Source organism: Primulina tabacum, chromosome 5 (assembly GCF_025594145.1).
Source record: "Primulina tabacum isolate GXHZ01 chromosome 5, ASM2559414v2, whole genome shotgun sequence".
Lineage (NCBI taxonomy): Eukaryota > Viridiplantae > Streptophyta > Magnoliopsida > Lamiales > Gesneriaceae > Primulina > Primulina tabacum.
The window spans coordinates 7,166,562-7,184,254 of NC_134554.1; the positions used below are offsets into that span (position 1 = coordinate 7,166,562).

General features: G+C 34.2%; 2 protein-coding genes across 3 annotated transcripts; both read left to right on the plus strand.

Annotated features, from left to right (window-relative positions):
* Nucleotides 1-1,001: 1,001 nt before the first annotated feature.
* Nucleotides 1,002-5,026, plus strand: LOC142546040 (uncharacterized). Its single transcript, XM_075653524.1, has 6 exons — nt 1,002-1,506; nt 2,047-2,532; nt 2,963-3,112; nt 3,446-3,559; nt 3,630-4,060; nt 4,194-5,026. The coding sequence occupies exons 1-6, from the start codon at nt 1,002-1,004 to the stop codon at nt 4,806-4,808; spliced, it is 2,301 nt and encodes a 766-aa protein (XP_075509639.1). The 3' UTR covers nt 4,809-5,026.
* A 1,042-nt stretch (nt 5,027-6,068) lies between these two features.
* LOC142546041 (O-fucosyltransferase 35-like) lies at nt 6,069-17,346 on the plus strand. 2 transcript variants are annotated; one of them, XM_075653526.1, is made up of 9 exons: nt 6,069-6,669; nt 8,962-9,091; nt 9,185-9,250; nt 9,332-9,402; nt 9,492-9,580; nt 9,761-9,893; nt 14,347-14,579; nt 15,978-16,454; nt 16,697-17,346. In XM_075653526.1, the coding sequence occupies exons 1-9, from the start codon at nt 6,178-6,180 to the stop codon at nt 16,896-16,898; spliced, it is 1,893 nt and encodes a 630-aa protein (XP_075509641.1). In that variant the 5' UTR covers nt 6,069-6,177; the 3' UTR covers nt 16,899-17,346. The 2 variants fall into 2 exon arrangements, with proteins under 2 accessions (XP_075509641.1, XP_075509640.1); XM_075653525.1 differs by having other exon boundaries at nt 6,070-6,669; nt 8,962-9,087; nt 9,178-9,250.
* The last annotated feature ends 347 nt before the right edge of the window (nt 17,347-17,693 follow it).

Sequence of the window (17,693 nt, forward strand, 5' to 3'; positions counted from 1 at the left end):
TTATTCATGACGCGTAAGAGGTATGTTAAATATCTCACATCGGCTGAATTAAGTCATTAAAAGTTGTATACATGGAATTGGACAATCCTCTTCCTTGAGCTAACTTTTCGGGTTGAATCGAGTCCAAGAAAAAGAATTGTTCAAGTCTATATATATAACTCCAAATGACTTAATCCAGACTGAGACATTTATCAATATTAATAATTAATTATAGATTAACACTCTTAATTTTATGAAAATTAAATATCGTAATTTAAAAATAGAATCAAGCTCGCAAACATTTGATGATAAAAAATTATTCTTAATACAAAAATTTAAACTTTATATTAAAAATTTATATAGCAAAAACTATACTTGTATCAAACAATTTAATGTATATATATATACACACACATATAAAATAGAGAAAAATCCGGGAAAAATGGCCACTATAGGACACTTTTGACTTTGTCGACTTACTTTAGTTTAGTTAATAATTTTCCTAGGAGTACTGCTTGTTTCTCAATGTGGACGGAACACCCCCCTTCACGCGGTATCCATATCCATGGAAGTTGACCTCAAGTTATAAAAAAAAAAAGACTTTAAAATTGTAGACAATATAATATAAATGTCATATATATAATTATAATTCAATTAATAAGTTTGTAACAGTTCAAGTTGTGACAAAAAAATGAGATTATTTTAATGTAAAGCACGACTAATTGGCCAATCATGCATCATCGCACGTGAATGGTCAATGTGGATGTATGCAAAATAAAAAAAAAGTTTAAAATTGTTTATTAAACAGCGTACAAAAATAAGCATAAAATAAAAAATTTAATATATATTTTTTGAGATAATCTCATAAATTTTTATCTCCGATAAAACAGAGTTTATTTATATTTATAATAATAAATAATATTTTGATATAAAAAATAATATTTTTTTTTATATTTGTTGTAAATAAAAAATCAATCATCAGTTTCACCTAATTTTTTGTAAAAGGTTTGTTTATCAAATTTATGCAATTATCTTCCACACACTTCATTCGAATAATTGAACTCTGCATCGTTTCAATGTCTTCCTCAAAATCAGAAAAATATCCATGGCCGTCAACTGTTAATGCTGCGAACTTTGTATCAGTGAAGTTATGTCTTAACAAAGACAATAAGAAAAGAGGCATTAATGATTACAAGATCTGGAAGAGACAGATGATCTGTCTGTTCGAGAGCCAAGATTTGCTGGGCTTCATCGACGGCCAGATTCCGGCCCCAGAAGATTCCATGGATGAGCAGAAACTTTGGAGAAGAACCGACCAGCTTGTCACCGGATGGATTTTGGGTTCCATTACTGGGACCGATGTGCTTGATGCTGTGGTGGGATTGAAGAGTTCCATGGAAGTTTGGTTAGAACTAGAAAAACTTTTCAAATCAGATAATAATGAAATTCAAAGTGATATGGAGAAAGATGAAGATGAATCTGAGTCATCTTCCAGTTCTAGTTCGGAAGAGGAAAATGCAGCTACAGGTAAATTACATATGCATTCATAGCTTCGTAGCTAAAACTGGTAAAAAAAAAAAAAAGTGTTTAAATGAATTTGAATGTATTTTTGTGAATCGTGGAGAATGCAAGGAGGTATTAAAAATGTTGTGATAAGAATAGAGAAAATTATATTTTTTTGCACCTGTATAACTTGCAAATTTGTTTATTATTTTTTTTTATCATAATATTGATCCATTCAGAGTTTTAGTCCATTGATTTGTAAAAAAAAATTCAATATTAATCTTTCATAATCAAAACATTGATGTAATATCTGACATCATCTCAACAATTTTCAATAACAACAAGTCATCCATTTCCGAATATAGGTTCACCACTATTGTGAAAATGACTAAAAGTTAAAAAAAATGCAAATGATTGGCTAAAATTGTGTGACCGACAAGATAAAAATGAAAACTCACATAAAGAAAAATGTAGTTTTTCATAACTAATGAGGATTTCCATAAATCAAGATTTTGAATAAGGTTTCTGGTACTAGGTTTGTAAGTCTAAAATAAAAATATGCAGGTAAGGATTTGAGCCGTTACTTGCCGTTGTATAGAGCAGCATTAAGAGGTGATTGGAAGGAAGGCAAGAAGATTCTGGACAAAGATAAAAATGCAATCACAGCCATCGTCAATGGATACTCTGAGACAACTCTGCACGTAGCTGTGGAGACTGGAAAATCAAATTATTTCGTAAAAAAGTTGTTAGAGTACCCGATTCCAGATGAAACAATCCTCGCAAAAAGTAGTTCGGGGGACACTGCTCTACATTTTGCTGCTATGGCCGGAAACAAGGAAGCTGCGATAATGTTGGTGAGCAAAAACCCCGACTTGCTATATATCGCCAATAATAAGAATAGGTTACCTATACATTTGGCGGCGAGGAATAGCCAAAAGGATACGCTTATGTATCTCATATCCGTCTCCAAGAAAGATGCGGGTAACAGCCCATTTGTGGGGAAGTTCGGGGCTCAGCTGCTGACCATTGCAATCACTTCTGAATTTATGGGTTAGTAGAAAATATCTGATTCAGGAGGAGTTGGAAAAATCGTCCAGTGTAAGATAAGTCGGTAAAGTTTGGTCCACTTATAACAAATCAGCCTTCTTTTATTTTTAGTCGTTTTTTGACAAATTGCTAGCACGGTAATTTGACACGTCAACATACGATGTTATGTTAGCGATATCCGATACTCTAGACTAAAAGTTAAAAATAATACGGCTTTATGGGATAAGATCAATTAAACTTTGACTATTTTTAAAATGTAAAGAGAAACAATTTTCTTATTAAATTTTTTTTTAATTTATTGATAATTAATTTATAAAATATAAATATTAGAGTAGATCTTCTGAAGACAGTCTCACAGATATATAATAATTTTCCATGAATTGGGTCGGGCAGAAGATTTATATAAAAAAAATTGACTGTCTTGTCGTGGCAGATGTGGCATCGTACTTGGTTAAGAAATACCCGGAGTTGGCTGCATTAAGCGATGAGGATGACGATTATGCATTGAAAGTGATAGCAGGAATGAAATCCGTGTTTCCAAGCGGACAGACTTTCAGTTGGTGGCAAAACTGGATATACTCTTGTAAGTGATTTTTCTAGTTGATTTATGTGTTATATAGTTGAAAAGTTAAGAGAAATTTACCAACAGATTGATGCATATTCATGTGCCTTGACATATAATAGGCAAGAAATTCTTAACATATTTATTAATTAAATGTATATTTTTGTCACCTTCGTATGAAATTGCTGCGGTGTGAATAACAACACTTGGCAATCGCGACACTTCATGCAAGTCAGAAAGTATTCTTATTGAAATTAATTTCAATAAGATATAAATATTAAAATACATGTATTTTGCTTACTATATATAAATCCGGTTATTGATTATATTTTGTATTTATTTTATATCCTGAAGGTGTTCCCTTGACATCGTCGAGCATGGAAAAAATTACGACCGACATTGAGAATCCATGTTATGATGATCAAGTGCAAAAGAAATTTGATTGGTTCCAGATAATTTCTTTTGTGGGTAAGTATTTCATTTCCTGATAAAAATCTTTATTTGACTTACTTTTGGTTGCTAATATGTATATATGCAGTTCCCGGAGCGAAGAGCTTGAAGAAAAAGAAATTAATGCACCAACAAACACTTGAACTCGTCAAATGCTTGTGCAAAGCACTGGAATCTTCGCCTAATGCTTCACGTGTCTATGAAAGTGCTGTAGTTAAGGCTGCAAGGAAAGGCATACATGAGGTTGTGGAGGTGATCATAGAGATGTTTCCCACTGCTATTTTTGCTGACGAACCAAAAACTGGATGCACCATTTTTCACGTTGCTGCGAGAGAACGCGTTGACAATGTTTTCAATCTCATTTATCACATGAATGAGCGAAAACACTATTTTTACGACTCAACCGACTCTTCGGATAACAACTTTATGCACACGTGTGGAGAAATAGCCCCTTCTCACAAACTCAATCTAGTCTCTGGTGCAGCTTTACAGATGCAACGTGAACTACAATGGTTCAAGGTACTCGATCTCTTTGGTAACATCCTTTTCATATGCCTGTTGATCATCCATCCATTACAATTATAATTTGGCTTATTCTTGTTTGCTTGCCTGAGCACATTTTTGTGGTGATAAATTCATCAACATGGTACAGGAAATGGAAAAGTTCGTTAACCCTTCTCGTAGGACATGGGAAAACAATGAGCACAAAACTCCTCAGATGTTGTTTACCGAGAAGCACCACGAGTTGAAATCTGAAGGTGAGAAATGGATGAAAGACACTGCCAGCTCATGTACCATTGCTGCCGCATTGATTACTACAGTCGTATTTGCTGCAGCTTTCACAGTTCCAGGAGGTCTTCATAGCGACTCCGGAGTACCGGTTTTCGTAAAAGAACCTTCATTCATTGTATTCGCCATTTCAAACTCCGTTTCCATGTTCACATCCACCACCTCCTTGCTTATGTTCCTATCGATCCTAACTTCCCGTTATGCAGAACAAGATTTTCTAAATGTTCTACCTAAGAGATTATGCATTGGACTGCTTACCCTTTTCACTTCCATTACGTTCATGATGGTTGCCTTTAGTGCAGCTATATTCGTTACATTTAAAGACAAATCTAGTTTGTTTGTCATACCAATGGCTGCATTGGCTTGCTTGCCAGTGGGGTCATTCGTATTATTGCAATTCCCCCTTCTTATCACTTTGATGTATTCCACATATGGGCCAGGCATTTTCCAAAAAAAGAGTGACCGAACATTGTATTAAAACAAGAAACAGGCAAAGCAAAGGCCGCTTTCCACCCTCAGTTTGATAGTAAAAAAGTTTGTTGTGTGCGTGTGTCTGTTTTGAATGTGGAATATGTTTTCCAAAGCTTGATTTTAATCAATATGAGAGATGTACCGACTGTGATACAGATGTGTTGTAGTAACGTACGTGTTTCGAATTATGTCAATAATGCATAAACTAGATAGTTGGGAAATCTTTGCACTTGTAAACTGGATTTTTATCTATTGTATAATCAAAACATCAAAATAGCAAACATTATATTACAGGTGTAAACAAGTCGAGCTATTCTTGAGTAACTTGACTCCAGATCGATAAAAACTCGAGCTCGAGCCCGTAATCGAGTTAAGCTCGAGTAGATGATGGGTCTCTTTGAGTAGCTCACGAGCTACTCTATCGAGCTACTCGATACATGTTTATATATTTAATTATACATATATATTTATTTATTTATATATATTAATTATTTATTTAAAATTAAAATAAAATCGAAATCGAGTTTTTCGAGATACATTATCGAGTCGAGCACGAGTTTGAAAATTAATACTCGGATCAAGTCAAATTCGAGTTCGAATATTTTAAATTTTTTTCGAGTCGAGCTCGACTCCACTCAACTGTGCCCCTATATTAGACACAATTGTGCCCCTGTATTAGACAAATAATGATTTGATGTCGTTTTTTATAATAATGGTGAACGACACAATGTCACATCTCGAGGCCATGCTTACTCAAGCATGACTATACAATAGACCCAACAATTAGTTCTTATTTGTTGTCATTAACGACTAACACAAGTTGATATAAGTGTCAATTGCATCTCATTTTAAACTAATTCAAACATATCAATATTTTATCTATGTGGGATGTGTATTACAATCACTTATCCATCAAAATGCAAGGCCTTTTCGTGGCGTGACCTATCGATCCAACAGTGTTGGGAATATAGAGGAGCTCCTGCACGGTCAATATTAGAGCTATAAAAATGGGATAAACCCGTCGGGCCAACCCACCCTTTAATATAAAATAAGCCGATTGGGTTGATGAAATAACAAACTATTTTTTTTTTCCAATTATACATGCAAGATCAGTATTAAAAAAAATCACAATTTGTTTAAAGCTCCAATAAGGCTAAAAACATTGGATCAACTGACGGTGGCATGACCTTTACTGCAATTTTAGGCTAAATTTCAAAAAAGAGCTTTTTAGTACTTACGTATTATAATAATAATTAGCATTATGGAAATATTCTCACATCATCCTCCCTCGCTACTTTCTATTTTTCACTCATCTCAATAGTTATCAACTGAAAAACACAGTCGCACGGGCAAGTTTCCGATGTGCGTTCCAAGAAATGGGCCACCAGCTTAACAGCCAGCATCACCACCACGCGACCGCCACTGATGGCGGCGGCGTTTCACAGCGCGTCAACAGCCCAAGATTCTCTGGTCAAATGACCCGAAGAGCGCACTCGTTCAAGCGCAATAGTAGTAACAACAATTCTTCACAGAACACTCAAAACAGCAGTGGTCACCATTATCATGAGAACATCATCGATCTTCAGCAGCTCAATTCTCCTAGATCTGGAAGCCCGTTATCCGGTGGTGGGTCCGAGTCTTTTAGGGCGGCCCACGCGAGCAGCGTGGCGCAGAGGGTTCATTTGAGGAGAAAGATTCAATCTTTGAGTGTGGATTTTGGGGAATTGGGGCTGGAGTTGAAAGGGAAAAAGAAGTTGGGGCAGTGGATGTTTCTGATGTTCTGCGGGGTGTGCTTGTTTATGGGCGTTTTCAAGATTTGTGCCACTGGCTGGTTTGGATCCACCGTTGATAGGCTTTCGAATAATCAGGTATAATTTTCACGTTCTTAGGCTGAGAATCAACCTTTTATATAGGTGCTTGTTGTCTTTCTTTAATTACTTTTTTAATAGCTATCGTTTTATAGGAATTATTGCAGTTTATTTGAACTGGCAAGTTTTCTTTTTTGCTGACGAGGATACAGCGATAACTTAGTTAAAATAATCTTGGTAGTTGCTTGCTTGATCATTTTCTTAAAATGAATATACTTTCAGAGGTAATTCTCATCGACTAATTTGGTTATATTTCCTTGCTTGCTAGTTTTGTATCAGGCTTTCATTTTATAGTAGCATTTCCACCAATGTTTCAATAATTGACATTTATATTCTACTGTTGGAGACTCGGAATGTGACCGAAATTTATCGAAGCAAAATACCCAGCAGAGCAGTACAAAATAATTGAAATAATTTTTTGTAGTCAGGAACTCTTGTTTAACAGTCACTAAATGAATTCTCAAACAAATGGTGAAGAAGAAAGAGTAGAATTTACTTCTTTCTACCTTCTTATTGATGAGGATTTCCTTATCGCTCTTAATTCATCCCATTTATCATCATATTTACTTAACAGTGGATGAATTTTATATAGTCGCTCAAGCTAAACTGACGAAAGCTGAGACTTCAGATCCAATCATTTTCCACTTAATATCATAATTTGTGGTTAAACCAGTGTGAAATCTATCTCAGGTCCACCATTGATGATTTAGATTCATCAAATGAAATTGACCAAGTACCTAAAATTTAGACTTTAATTAATATTCAAAAGTTATAATTTTTGTGTGTGAAGATTTTCCTCCTTGAATGAAGAAAAGTGGCATTTTATGGTACGATGTAGTGTAAAACAAAAACGAAATACTCCATCACCACGGATTTTCAGTAAGTCAGATACACATGAATTTGAGTAAAACATTACAATTCCACAAATATATATCATGATAATATGATCGTTGCTCTCCAAAGAAAGAATTGATACCTTATACAAGGACATTGTTATATCATTATATGTCGGTAAATATCAATATACAGCCATATATTCAGACCAACTAGAACAAAATTTCAATCTGTAAGTCGACTACTCAATATTTATGGGCTAACTATAAAAGTTGGTACTAAATCAATTAGCGAACAACAATTTTACATATTTCGGTTGGGTTTGATGATTTTTTATTGGAGAAGGGAATAAATGGATATATGCTTGGATGCCAAAAAGGTTTTAGACTAAAAATATATAAGAATAAAAACCCTGAAATAATTATTAAATGGTCAGAATGATTGAAAGCATTAATTTTTTTATATGTTATGGTTCATTATATTTATTACACCAGTCGTTGACTGTCCCCTAATAAAATTATCTTATATTACTTAATAAGGACACATCTAACAATGCACATGTATATCGCACATAATTAAATTTTAAAATTTAAGTAATTATGAAATGCAATGATATAACAAAGTTAAGTAATGGAAAAAAGGAAGACAAAATAATGACTATCTCGGCTAAACAAAGTACTAATTTTTCAAATGTATATGGTTGCAAAAGGAAATGTTTAGTTGGTATAAAGTCTTTTGCAAATCCGTGTTTTAAAAAATGTCAAGTTCTAGAAATATTTAGAAAATTGAGAAAATTATGAAAGTCGCGGGCATCTGCAAAACAGCAAAAGTGATTGGAAACTGAAAAGAAGCTCAAAGTAGAGCTTATATGTTGTCTAAAATGTCCTTTTCTCGCTGTGAAGGTTCAATTCTGTGGCTAAAAACAATCATTTTCTTGTGCACTGATAAATTGCGAACAAGTCAACATTTGATTTCCAGATGCATTTTTAACCAATATGCTATCTAGACAAACATTAACATGCTAGGATGAAAGAGGTTTTTAATTTTTTTTAATGTCAAATGTCTTGCAGCAAGAAATTTGACCGACTCAGATACATGGTGCTACTGTGCTAGTTATATTGTATCTGTATTACCAAATAGAAATAAATATAACGATGCTCTCTTACAACGTTGAGTTTTTTCGCGAATGCACAACACTCCTACGTATAACAAAGTCATGTTTATATGTTCATGTTTACTTTAATGTAGGCTTTGATTTTAGATTTTGATGAGTGGCATAGAAATTAATCATGGATGATAAATTGCAAAGAGCAAAAAAAAAACATATTTAGAGCTTTATTTCAGATAGTGCGTTGTGTTATGGTTTACTGCCTTTTGCAGTTTTTCTGGTACACTTTGTTAAAATAAGCTCTCCTCGTGGTCTTTTAATATTGGCTTGGTTCCTCGTTCATTTTACAGGATCGAGTCTCTCACGAGTATGGATATAGGGAAGGAAGTGATGGTTTGAGCATAGGAAGTGAGGTAGAACAAACTTTAACAATGGTAGCCTCAGGCATCGTTGATTCACATTTTAGCATGACTGATGTGAGTAATAAATTTTTATTTTATCTAATGCTTCAGAGTTTAAAGTTCAAGAATGCACATTTCTGCTTTTTCTGAATTAGTTTTTTTCAGCATTCAGGAATTTGGTCCAAGCCTGACAGTCAGAACTTTACTCAGTGCATAGATCATCCAAAAAGTCATAAAAGTAAGGTGTTAGTGTAAATTTCGTGGACTTTACCTGGTTATGTGTAACTTTTGTTACTTATTTTCTTCATGTTCTTATCAGAGCTGGACTTGAAAACAAATGGTTTTCTTCTGATAAATGCAAATGGTGGATTAAACCAAATGAGATTTGGGGTATGTTTGCGACCAATTTGATGATTTTCAATGTCTATATTCAAGGTTTCCATTAATTTAGTCTGATGAGTGGATAGTTTAGAGTGCAGATCTGTGATATGGTTGCTGTTGCTAAAATTATGAAGGCCACGCTTGTCCTTCCATCCCTTGATCACACTTCATATTGGGCCGATGAGAGGTGCTCTTCAACTTTCTTCGTCAATTTGAAATTTGCAATATTTCTTTGAGTTCTTTCATGCTATTCTTACTCATCGTTTAATTGGCAAATGCTATCAACCACAAAATGCTCATGTTTAAATGCTTTATTGCATCCTTATGGTTCCACAAATATCTAACTCCAAGTTTATGACATATCCAGTGGTTTCAAAGATCTGTTTGACTGGCAACACTTCATCGAGTCACTAAAAGATGATGTTCACATAATTGACGGATTACCACCTGAATATGCTGGAATTGAACCCTTCACAAAGACTCCAATATCTTGGTCTAAGGTCAGATCCTTGTTACATTATCTTTCCAGTAATTTTTTTTTCAAGTTATATTCAATTATACTGATTTTTATCTTCAGCAGCATGGAAATTGGAATCTTCTGACCACTTATATCATCTAGTTTGACTGTGTTTGGTTATGGTTACCTTGATATATGTTTCTCATGGCATTATTTGAACAATCTGATGCGATATGCCAAACAAGATCGACATTTTCATCTACCATTGCCTTGATAAATGATTTATAAAAAAAATTGTTAGATTGACTTGATCATAATGGCACTTGTGCGAGCCTATAAGGTCAAATTAAGCAAGTACATGTGCTTCTGTTTCAAGTCTACAATTCAAAAGAGGTGTAGGCGCTTATTGTCTTGCAATTTTGAACATATGTTACACAATAAAAGCATATAAATGACGAACAATAGATCGGGAAGTTTTGTAACCATGACCTAATCCACTAGAGTCTAGATTTAGTTGATGATGATACCCATTGCTGAATGTTTAGAATAACCATGTACAAAATGACAATGCATGATGTTTACTCGTTTTTTTATCATTGATATATATCAGATAGTCAAAGTCAGTGGTTCATAAAGAGTCCATTAATTTGAAGTGTTTTTCTTATCGATGTTCTAGGTAACCTTTCTTTATGGTTTTCTCTCATATAGTAAAGTTAGAGTGACATAATGGAAGAATAATGAGATGGAATTATAGTTTAGTTTCCGAGTCATGAGTTATGATGGGCCCCGACATTATACCAAGGTTGCGTTTGATTGGCTTCATAAGAATAATAATTCAATCTAATCAAATGTTTGGTTGCAATTTTGTGTAGTTTATTTATCTCACATCAAATAAATCATTAGTCATTTATCTAACATCAATCAGATAATTGAATTACAATTACATTATTATATTTTTATCTTTCTTTTATATAAATGATAATAATGTAATTATAATTCAGTGATTGATTGATGTGAGATACCTAGCTTTATTTTGGATCTCTTTGCTTCATAACAAGCCTATTATCCATTTCTTTCAAGAAGAAGATCAGCTAACTTCGTCGTTATCATGGAATTTGCTCTTCCGGAGGAATTTGAGTTATGGAAAAGTGAGTGATTTGAGTTCTCTGTTAGGAGTTTTAGTGCAATGTGAGGATTCCAGGGTTTGGGGAGGGGATTCCTCGGGATCTTTTTATGTTAAATCTTTATATGGATCATTCTTTTCGATAACGTCTTTCTTTTTTTTCCTCCTTTTCAATTTATTTGGAAAGAATCGATTCCACACAAGGTTCAAATATTTTCGTGGATTGTGGCTTTGGGTAAATTGCCAACTTGCGACACGTTGCCAAAAAAAAGGCCTAATCGTGCACTATGTCCAAATTGGTGTGTTTTATGTCGGGAAGAGAAGGCTTGAGATCATCTACTTATGCATTGTACATTCACAAATTATATTTGGTCCAAAGTTTTGAAAGCATTGGGTTTGGTGTGGGTTGCTCCAAGATTAGTATGTGAAAAAATGTTTGTATTAGATATTGGACTTGAACTTGGCAAGAGAGGAAGTATTTTTTGGCATGTGACAATCCACTGTATCTTTTGGTCCACATGGTTAGAACGGAATAGCAGGATATTCAACAATATAACATAGTCGATTGATGAATTTTGGGAAAAGATCAAGTTTAGGGTTGCTGTTTGGACAAGAAAGCACTTGGATTTTAAGCATTTCTCGATTTCAGATCTAGTTAGGGATTGAAGGTTTATTTGTTATTGAATTAACGAAGTGTATTTTATCTTTTTAGTAGTTGCTGATAACTTATCCGACTTTTGTAACCTCGAATGTTATTTTTCCTAATATAATAAAATATTGTTTTTTATAAAAAAAATTATATCTTTCTTTTATTTATATTCCTTAATCGTTGAAAAATGACAAAATTGTAATTTAACATCTTATTCCAAATTTGATCAATCAAAATAAACATCTTATTATTTATTCAACGCTATTCAACGTCATTCTCAAATGTTTCGATAATCACAACATTATTTATCTATATAAACTCATCAACCCATCTAAACGTATCCTAAAGGTACCTTTTATCAATAATATTCCAGTTTCCTCATGACGTCTGAGTTGAATCCAAACACCGTGATAACAAACCTAGATCTGGAAGCTAGATTTTGGTTTGATTTGGAAAATGAGATATTTCTTAAAAAACCTTCTATGAACCTTAAATTAAGTTAATTTATCAAATTAACTGTTTAGTTATGTTAAATTCCAAACATATTCTTTAATTATAAACATGTTAATTAACCTTTACCTTGTTTATTTTTTTAAACATTATTATGCATGAGAACAGAAACATAATTAGAAATTTATAATTTGTATTAAATTGAACTAAAATAATAATAATGTTTGGTAATACTCAAACTTATGTTTCGGGCATCTAAAATTAGTGAATTTTTAATCTAAAACCAAAGGGGATACATCGATATTAATAGTTTGAAATGTTAAGAATACAGTTTCGAAATGGGTTAGAATAATTAAATTCCCTTGGAAAGTTGACCGAATGATTATGCAACAATTATAAAGTGAATTTCACGAAGGTTTTTGATTTATTGGATGACACTCCTTCGTAGATCCAAAGATGAGAAGTTTGTATTGAACAACATAAGAACAAGTCCTGATAATTCAAAAATTATATAAAATTATACAAATTTGAATCCATTCTAACATAAATAAGCCTCTCTGATCGATTAAGTTAAACGGGTCAAGACAACAGCTATTTATATCAATTTTCTTCCCAGAAAAAAAACAAAATTATATCAATTTTTGACTTTATTTTGGCCATCCATTTGGAATTTTCAAGCATAATCTTTTCATAATTTGCAATAATTGATATTACCTGGAAATTGATCTTCATTGACCTCATATGTATCTCATTGTTAAGCACAAGTTACCTTGCATTTTCCTCTGTGAAAATTTTCATGGATCATGGTGAGAATCATGGAAGTTTATTTCCCGACTATACCCGATTTTTCAGCAACTAACTTTCGATTAAGGTGAGAGGAGGTAACAGGCCTAGATTTTGGGAAGACAGGTGGTGGGGGGTTTCTTCTTTTAAAGAACTTTTTTCGGTATTATTTCAGTTATCCGCGGTTCACAATTTGCCTATATCACACTTTGTTCAATTTGACAATGTCACGTCTACTCAATCCTGGGATTTTCATTTTAGAAGGGCTGTGAGAGATGAAGAGCTTTTTCAGTTGTCTGAGTTATTAGGTGTGTTAGAGAGAACTATATGGGTTGAAAGGGGAGATGATTATCGTGTGTGGAGTGGGGATTTTTCTGGTATTTTCTCAGTCAAATCCTTCTTTGAGTTTTTTTTTCCCATAGTCGCTTCTCCGTTTTTCCTCTTTTCCATGTTATTTGGAAGGTTCTGGTTCCAAAATAGATTCAGATACTCTCGTGGACAGCGACTCAGGGTAAGCTGCCGACCTCGGAGATGATGCAAAAAGGTGGCCCTCAATTGCTATGTGCCCGAATTGGTGTGTGTTGTGTAGAAATGAAACGGAAACTCAGGATCATATGCTCATCCATTGTCTATTCACGACCGGATTGTGGGCTAGAGCTTTGCAAGAGCTGGGATTGGTTTGGGTGATGCCTAAGTCAACAAGGGATTTATTCTCTATGGATCTAGGACAGCTAACTGGTACGAGGTGAATAATTTTTTGGCAAGTGGATAAAGAAGACACTAGAGAACATTGCTGGGAAAAAATCAAGATCAAAGTTGCTATGTAGATCGGCACTCATGATGACTTTAAGAACGTCTCGATATTAGATATATTATGAGATTGAGTTTATGTGTAATTATGTAATCTATGATAAAAGTGGACCACTAATCCACTGCTGTACTTATTTCTTATCATATTATTAATAAAAGACCATTTCTTATAAAAAAAAAATATATTTTATCCATTCACTGTAATTAGATACTTGGAAGTAAATTCATTGGATAAAGTGTTGCTTTTTTGGTTAATTACATGCATAATCAGATCAATATAATCTTTGGTTAGGCAAGATCGAAATAAATTTCTTGCTCTCTACAAACTTCCTTCCACTTTCGAACCACATTTTGTCTCCAGCCTGAGTTTTGCAAATGCTGTATTTATATACTGTATACCAACACATACAAGTCATACCTACTTGGTGGCCATAGTTGTGGATTCTGCTTGAGCCTTGAAATATTAGAATATCGAAGAAAGTGAATATTTAGAAAGTTCTGTGAGACTAGAACTGTGCAGATATCACTTAATTAGGGAAACATATCATAGATTTGCCTATCATTTAATTATTCCTGGATTAGCTTATCTGCGCTTGCAAATAGTGTTGTAAATGTTTGTGATCCTCCTTGTTAATTCGGTGTGGTCATAGCTCCTGCATAGCTTAACTGTGTGAATTTCAGGTCAGTTACTACAAATCTGAGGTCCTTCCCTTATTGAAGCAGCATAAAGTGATGTACTTTACTCATACTGATTCTCGAATCGCCAACAATGGCCTTCCTGATACTATACAGAAGCTAAGATGCCGTGTAAATTATAGAGCATTGAAATATTCTGCCCCGATCGAAGATCTAGGGAGACTTTTGGCGTCAAGAATGCGACAAACTGATGGCCCTTACCTTGCACTGCATTTGAGGTTTGCTCTGGTTCCTACTTTGAAATAATTTCAAGTTAAGTTTCCTTGTTTTCCTTAACTTGGAGTTCCTTAAAATAAACCCTCTGGGGTGATATTGGAGTTTTTCAAAAAATTTGTTTACGCATTTGAAACATATCTCCATTCTTCCATTGAGGCATGGACCTATGACTCAGTGCACCAGTTTACACAATGAAAATATTCCAAAAAAGATATGAAAAAACAAATGAGAAATTAATATTTCTAGCTATTTCATTCATCTTTAGGAATGTTGTTGAAATATAACACCTTGATTCATATTGTGACTGGGTAGTAGTTACCCCAGTGAGAAGTGTGACATTCCAGGTGTAAACCTTACTTCAATATTAACTGATGCTTGCCCATTTTTAAATTATGTAAATTTTACTCTAAAATATCAATAAACAAACTAAAAGGGGATAAATTAATATTGTAAAAGATCTCTTTAATTTTACATCAGTTCTCTATTTCAACGGTGTTGCATTGAAAAAACACAAGTCAGCTAGGAAAGATTCAGCAGTGAGTTTTTAGACAACCAATCCGTGATCAATTTTGTCGTCTATCCACTTCCTATCATTTTTTACTTCATAAAGGTAACAGTTATTTGATAAAATGACCGTCGATCTGGTCCTGACCGTATTCCAGTTTGAAAAGCAACCTATATTTTTATGTGGTTCAAAAACCTGAATTTTAAGGTTCATGATTCGGCTTCAGTTCTGGAAAGTAAGTCAAGAGTCAAACTGACCCGTGGTGCAGCCTGGGTTCATCCAATCACCTTTCTGCTGTCCTTGCTGAATGACCATCTCTCTACTGTTTCCATCATTCACGGTGGGTGATTAACCTTTTAGAGGGATAAACTGAGCCATGTAGTTGCATTGTTTCAAGTTCGGATCGGTCAAAATTCGTAAGCCTTTGCTAGTAACTAAGATTGAGAACCCTCCTATGCAGTTCTTAATTTTATTCTTTTTCTTCTTGTGGTGTACTCGTGTCCTTTCCATGTTGTGACACTGGTATTAATTCTTTTGCTTTGTGGTGTTCTCTGATCTTTTCTTGCCTTAACTTTACCCTGTTGTTCATACTAATAGCACAAAGACCTCCATTATGAAACTTACCCTTGTAGAGTGGCCTCTCGTTGTTTTTTCTATTGTATTTGACACGACTTTTGAACAGTAGAGTAGCCTCTTTCATATAAACATGAAATTTCATGTTCTTTTGGTCCAATTATCGATTTTTCCTTGGTGTTAGATGGTTGCATTTTGGATAAACAATAATTTAGCGTTTGTCTTAATACAGCAATACTCAAGCACGATTTCCTGTCTTTTCAGAAGTAACTGTTTCTCATTCGAGGACTATCTGCTCATTCATTTATAAATTTCCTTGCAGATACGAGAAGGACATGCTTGCTTTTACGGGATGCAGCCATAATTTGACCGCTGAAGAAGATAATGAACTTCGGCAAATGCGTTATGAGGTCAGCCATTGGAAGGAGAAAGAAATTGATGGGGTAGAAAAAAGAAAGCTTGGTGGCTGCCCCATGACCCCTAGGGAAACTGCACTCTTGCTTAAAGCTCTTGATGTCCCATCCAAGACAAATATTTACTTGGTGGCTGGTGAGGCTTATGGAAACGGGAGCATGCAGTATCTTACCGATAGATATCCAAATATATTTTCCCACTCATCTCTAACAACAGCAGAAGAGTTGAGTCCATTCATAAATCATAAAAACATGCTTGCTGGTTTGGACTACGTTATTGCCCTTCAAAGTGACGTATTTGTTTACACATATGATGGCAACATGGCCAAGGCAGTACAAGGCCATAGACGTTTTGAAGGTTTCAAGAAAACCATTAACCCGGATAGGTTAGCATACAAGCTTCCTGTCATTTTTCATGCTTTCAATCTGCAGTGGACCCAAGATTTTAGCAGGCGGAATAAGATGGAGTCAAATTCTGGGTATTTTTATGGAATTTAATGGGTGAAACATGCTATTTTAGAGTAATTGCGAATAAATTTAATTGTTTTTGTGTAGAGTGCCTGCTTTCAGTTTCAAAGAAAATATTTTTCGGTTATTTAAGTTCTTTGTTTCTTTTTTCTTAATGCAGGATGAATTTTGTAAAACTTGTTGATGAGTTTGACGAGGGAAAGATTTCTTGGAAGAAATTTTGCTCTGAAGTAAAAAAGATTCAAAAGGATAGTATGGGAGGCCCATATATGAGGAAGGTTGGCGAGTTCCCGAAGTTGGAAGAGAGTTTTTACGCAAACCCCCTTCCTGGTTGTATTTGTGAGAGAACCTCTGAAGTCTGAACATAGGAGCTGAGACTGGTGATACTTACCCCCCATTGTTTCAAGATCAAGGCTTCAAATTGGAGAGAAGATAAGAATGTGCTGCCAAATCATCTATCGACGATCAAGAATACCGGAGTGATTTTGTCAGAACACCAGAATCATTTTTTCGCGGGCCACAAATCAGGCTTGTATCCAAAAAGGTGGTAACTCACATTTTTGGGTAAGTCTCTTTGATTGCACAGATTGTGTAGTTGCAAATAGATAAAAATCTACTCATTATTTGTGGATCAGTGTATAGCTTGAATGGATTTAGACACATTCCACTAGTTAAGCTCTTGGAAGTGACATTGAAGTGGTTTACAGACCACCATATACTAATGTATTACCAATAACCATTGATGAATTCATGGATGAACATATAATTTATCTTAATGGAAATATGCATATGAACTTAGATTGTAATTTATTGTGAACTAGTCATCTCTTGAATTGTGGTTTACAGCTTTATTCAATGAACTAAATTTGGATCTAAATCTTTCATATGGTTTGTTATAACTTTTGTTACATCAGTTCGAAACATTCAATATAAAATAATCAGAAAAGTTTTACTATGATTTATTTGATAAGGCCGAATGGTTCCTTTTTGCTCATAGCTTGTAGAAGAATATTGGCATGACTGACACTTTTATGCTTGAGTGGGACAAGAATTTGATGCAATGACTATATATTTTGATATATTGACAGGGAGTTAAATATAGACCATATAGATGTGAATGTATTCTGTCTCTTGCTGGTGTTTCTGGGCACCAAGAA

Excerpts from the sequence above, each read along its gene's own strand:
- LOC142546040 (XM_075653524.1), top strand. The coding sequence starts at position 1,002 with ATGCAATTATCTTCCACACACTTCATTCGAATAATTGAACTCTGCATC. Across the intron at positions 1,507-2,046 it reads AGAGGAAAATGCAGCTACAG|GTAAGGATTTGAGCCGTTAC; the intron begins GTAAATTACATA and ends AAAAATATGCAG. Across the intron at positions 3,560-3,629 it reads CCAGATAATTTCTTTTGTGG|TTCCCGGAGCGAAGAGCTTG; the intron begins GTAAGTATTTCA and ends GTATATATGCAG.
- LOC142546041 (XM_075653525.1), top strand. The coding sequence starts at position 6,178 with ATGGGCCACCAGCTTAACAGCCAGCATCACCACCACGCGACCGCCACT. Across the intron at positions 9,088-9,177 it reads CACATTTTAGCATGACTGAT|CATTCAGGAATTTGGTCCAA; the intron begins GTGAGTAATAAA and ends AGTTTTTTTCAG. Across the intron at positions 9,251-9,331 it reads TCATCCAAAAAGTCATAAAA|AGCTGGACTTGAAAACAAAT; the intron begins GTAAGGTGTTAG and ends TGTTCTTATCAG.